This window comes from Corylus avellana, chromosome 2 (genome assembly GCF_965113065.1).
Source record: "Corylus avellana chromosome 2, dhCorAvel1.hap1.2, whole genome shotgun sequence".
Classification (NCBI taxonomy): Eukaryota; Viridiplantae; Streptophyta; class Magnoliopsida; order Fagales; family Betulaceae; genus Corylus; species Corylus avellana.
In genome coordinates this window covers 666,837-671,642 of record NC_142491.1, presented here as the reverse complement: position 1 = coordinate 671,642, position 4,806 = coordinate 666,837, and the positions used below count along the sequence as shown (strand labels likewise).

General features: G+C 37.0%; 1 protein-coding gene across 1 annotated transcript; it reads right to left on the bottom strand.

Moving 5' to 3' along the window:
- Positions 1 to 2,138: 2,138 nt before the first annotated feature.
- Positions 2,139 to 3,678, bottom strand: LOC132167170 (mogroside I-E synthase). Its single transcript, XM_059578074.2, is given in 4 exon segments — positions 2,139 to 2,520; positions 2,523 to 2,955; positions 3,023 to 3,291; positions 3,294 to 3,678. Coding segments are annotated over 4 exon segments (1,368 nt in total). The 5' UTR covers positions 3,673 to 3,678; the 3' UTR covers positions 2,139 to 2,233.
- Positions 3,679 to 4,806: the final 1,128 nt, after the last annotated feature.

Genomic DNA, 4,806 nt, shown 5'->3' with positions numbered 1-4,806 from the left:
TTTTTTTTAAAAAAAAAAATTATTTAAAAAAGTTATAAAACAAAACAAAAATTTTCAATTTTTATAACCCAAAAAAAAAAAAAAAATCGAAATTTTTTAATTTTTTTTCTTATAAAAAGGATTTTTTTTTTTTTAATTTAAAATTTGCCACACTTTGGATTTTTTTTTTTTTTTTTTTTTTTTTTTAGGTTTTTTTCTAGAAGTTTAGTATATTTTTTTTTTTTACTAAGGGTAGTTTCATCATTGGGGGAACATTGACAATTTTTAGTAGTTTAGGGAGAATATTGTCACAATTGAAAGTTTAGAAAGAAGATTATCAATTAGGTGGTAATTTGAGGAGGGTATGTAGACTTATCCCTTAAATTTATGATTTGAGATGTTAATTAATGAATTTGTTTTGTAGTTTATGCTTCTGTTTTTTGACTTGACGTATCATGAAAACAAAAAAAATCTATGGGTTCAAAAGCGTCATAGCTTGCGTTAGCTAGGTGCAATGATCTACCAAAAGTCCGAAATATATAAAAGACAAACACATATTTAATTGTAATTGTTCTATGAAAAATGACAAAACGTCTCACTCTCGAGTGTATATCCTACCAAATAACATTTTTTTTTCTTTCTTTTCTATGCATCCAAGCAAATCATTCAAGAAAAATGTTACATACACTTTAACATTTTTTCAAACGTTCATAATTTGACAACACTAAATATAAAATTTACAATAAATTACTATTAAATTTGAGATAAAATTGAAAGTGGTTGTAGGCACTCTCTTTGGTCATTTGGGGTGACTTTTGGCCATGGGGTGCTCAGATCACCCCCACCTGGCCGGCCATCACCAAATTTATTATATTTTTTTTAATGTAATTGTGAGTATTTTTGAATTTTTTTTTTTTCAAAAAATATGGGATATTTTTAGAAAGTTGAGACAGAAAAATGCACATGAGCCATTTTCTGTCAAATTAGACAGAAATGGCTGACTCACATTACAAATTTTTAATATTTTCTTGGAGTACATTGTCAATTTTTAAATATTTGGGGTAAGGCAGCATGACTTAGTGGGCAGTAACGATGAACAACAATAAAGAACATATATATATATATATATATATATATATATATATATATATAGATTTTGATTATATCAAAGAATCTACGAAATATTCTCTAAAACACTAGATACTCTATAGGTTTTGAAGGAAAAACAGAAGAACGCTCAACTCTGAGGCTTCTTATTGAACAAAATTCAATCATAAACAAGAACTGTGTTTTAGGGTCTATAAAGTATGTATTTATAGCCCCCAAACCCTAAACCTAATAAAAATACAAAACTAAATCGAAGTGAAACTCTACGGTGCCCGTTCGGTCGGTCACCAAAATAACTGAATTTAAAGTACGTAAAACAACCCAAAACTAAGTAAAAACCGAAACATAACATAGGGCCATTCAGACAGCTTGTGAACAAATGTCTTGGGTTTTACTATGGTGACTTCCGGAAGAGGCCCGTTCGGATTGCTTTTGAACGGCCTATGAACGGAGGCTCTTTGGACCTAGTAAACATCGGAATTAGCAAACTCTTGTAAACATAACTTTATAAATATTTGAGTTATCTTTCCAATGCCGCAAAGCTTGCTCCAATTCCAGGTCTGAAACTCAAAATATGGCATTTTTAGTAGGACTCGTCAGGTGCGAATCATCGCTATTTTTTATGGAATCCTTAACTTTCTAGTCTACATCATGAGGCTAAATTAAAAATGAGGTAAAACTTTAAGGGTACAGTGTATTCTCTCGCCTATACAGAAAAAAGTGTGTATCATTTGTCAAAACCTAAAAGTCAGCTGGTGTTCCTATATGGTCGGTTGACTGGTTGGTTTAATGCAACATATGCCAGATGATAGCAAACTTTGATGTTTTGTTGTCTTGTGGGATGTACTTTGATGTGTTTTATGAGAAAACATTTTGAATAGAGTAATATTTCTAGACTGGGTGGTGAGTATTAGACTCTGGTTTTTCAAAGTTGGTGCAAGCCCCTTTTATAGAGTAATATTCTTTTGCTTTGGGATGGTCCTTTTTTTCCTTTAGTCATTTTGTTTATTTGCCGCCAAGCTCGTTATCTATCAAATGGAAGCTATCAAAGATATATATAATTTGAACCAATCCACAATTATTACATAAATGGCATTTGTCATAAACAGCCGCATCTTAGGAAATGGCCATGTGTTCTACGTTGGACTTAGGATTGAACCAATTTGGCTACAAATTCTTCAATGTTTTTATCAGAACTTCCACCCTCGTCAACAGCCTCTCTGGCCAACTTCCTCCACTTAAAGGCATTTTTCTTTATCTCTTTCCCTCTATCTCCCTCCATTATTTCCCTGATGCAATGTTCTGCTATTTCTCGCCGAACTATTCCTTCCTCATCAGTCGGAGCTTTTAGCCCCATCTTCCAAACATCCATAATATACTTTGCATTCGTGTTCTGGTCGGACCAATATGGAACTCCGACCATCGGCACCCCAAAGCTAAGGCCTCCAAAGTAGAGTTCCACCCACAATGCGTCACAAAGCATCCCACTGCCTCATGAGCTAAGACCTCCAGTTGAGGACACCAACGAACCACCAATCCCTTCTTGGACGTCTCCTCCACGAAGTTTTTGGGGAGCTTTACCTCCTCCGATTCCCTTACAACCCACAAGAAGCATCTATTGCTCATTCTCAATCCCCAAGCTATTTCTTCCATTTGTTCAACTTCAAAAGCCACCATACTCCCGAACGAAACATAAACAACCGACCCCTTTGGCTGACCATTTAACAATTTCATGCAGGCATCGGTGTTTGGCTTGAAGATGTCAAAACCATAATTTTTGTCATCTTCAAGTTCCTTGTCTAGGAACATTGATGGTATAGTTGGTCCTATTGTTCTCAACGGCCATATCTTTGCCATCCAATCCACCACCTACACATTAGTTCATCAATATCATCCATAAAAAAGAAAGGACAAAATTAATAGGGTGATTAATTACCTTTTGCTCCAACTCATAAAAAGTATTGACAAAAACCCAGTCAGCTTTATCAATGTTGGAGAATCGATCCGCAATCAAGTCAAGAACAGCCGGGTAAGATCCGAAATAGTAAACGAAAGACGGCATATCCTGAGGTCCAAGTGCTGGCGACCCGGGAAGCAAAATTTCAGCTTCCGAAAGAGGGACTTTCAGCACCCCTTTGTGTACATGGTAGTATATATTATCAACAGCACAAGATTGAGTGAAAATTGCAGCTCCGAGTAATCCAAACTTTTAGCAACATCTAGAGCCCAAGGCAAGAAAGCATCGTAAACAATACAATCGACAGGGCAGCCTGAGTTAGAGAGTTTCTCAAGGAGCTCAGCCAGAGTTTGAGACCCGACTCGCCGGAAGCTATCCAAGTAGGCGTGGATGCTCTCTGCTTTTGCTCTCCCGCCGTCGTTGTAGCCATCAGAGATGGTCTCGAGAGCAATGGAGGTGGCTTCCGCTTTGTGAATGGTCTTGGAGATGAAGTGGGTGGTAACCACAGTGACTTTTACTCCTTTGTGCTCCAAACGCTTGGAGAATTCAAGTAGAGGATTAATGTGGCCTTGGGCTGGATAGGTTAAGACCAAACAATGTGCTCTGTACACATTCTTTTCCAACTCCATTTCTGCCTTCACAGATTTGAGATATCTCTCTCTCTCTCTCTCTCTCTCTCTGTCTTTATGTCCCTATTAATATTAAAATAGATACAAGCTGTGGTGGTGGTGGTTGTTGGTTATGAGTCTTATGACTTGTTTTTCATAAGTCAAAGGTGACAGCCATAAATCATTGAAAGAGAAAAATTGGCATGCTATACTATTCTCTAGAAGATTGCCGAAAAATGGAGCAAAATGAGTAAACAATGGTAGTATCTTCTAGAAGACGTCAAAGGAATAGTAAAAGGTTGTTGTACCAACTAAGCCGTCAAAAGAATAGTAAAAGGTTGTTGCACCAACCAAGCTGTCAAAGGAATAGTGAAAAGTTGTTGCACCAACCAAGCCGTCGAAGGAATATTGCATGGTTGTTGCACCAACCATGGACTTTTCATGTTACTTACCAACCCTTCTGCTCCTATATAAGGAGAGCTGTAGAAGAGAGGAAATTATCTCTGAATCCCTGAGAAGAGATCCCAAAGAAGAGCTTCTTCAATGTAAGGAAGAGAGAAGAGATCGAGCTAGGGAGGGGAGGGGATGGACAAGAGAGTGAGTGTTTTGTCCTTAATTCAATTATCACTTGTATTGAGATGAGCATGTGAGGCTTTTCTCTGAGTAAAGTGTATTTTGGTGGAATGGGCATGTATTGTGAGTTGTAAAAATTTGCTCATAGTGGAACTCTCTTGTTGGTGGACGTAGGCCAGGTTTTGGGCTGAACCACGTAAACTCTTTGTGTACATGTGTGATTGATGTGTGTTCTTGTGTGTTTTCTTTTCAAACTTGTCTTTCGCATAAAGGGTTAGGGGAAATTGATTGCCAATTTATTATCAATTTCCTAACAGTGATTGTAAAAGAAAAAGCTTGCTAACAAAGCGTGGGACCTCAAGGCCTCAAGGCTAATGAAGTGAATTAGGTTTATAGCACAGAAAAGTTGTCTCTGCTGTTTATAGAAGTTTCCTCTGTCGATAAGGCTTGGGATCAATTAAGCATCACCACCGAATTGAAGATTCAATTAAGCCCAAATGAAGTAGAGCTGCTGAGACTCTTTGAACCAAGCTCATGGTGCTTGTTTTAATCCATAGAGTGTCTTGTTGATTTGCACACATG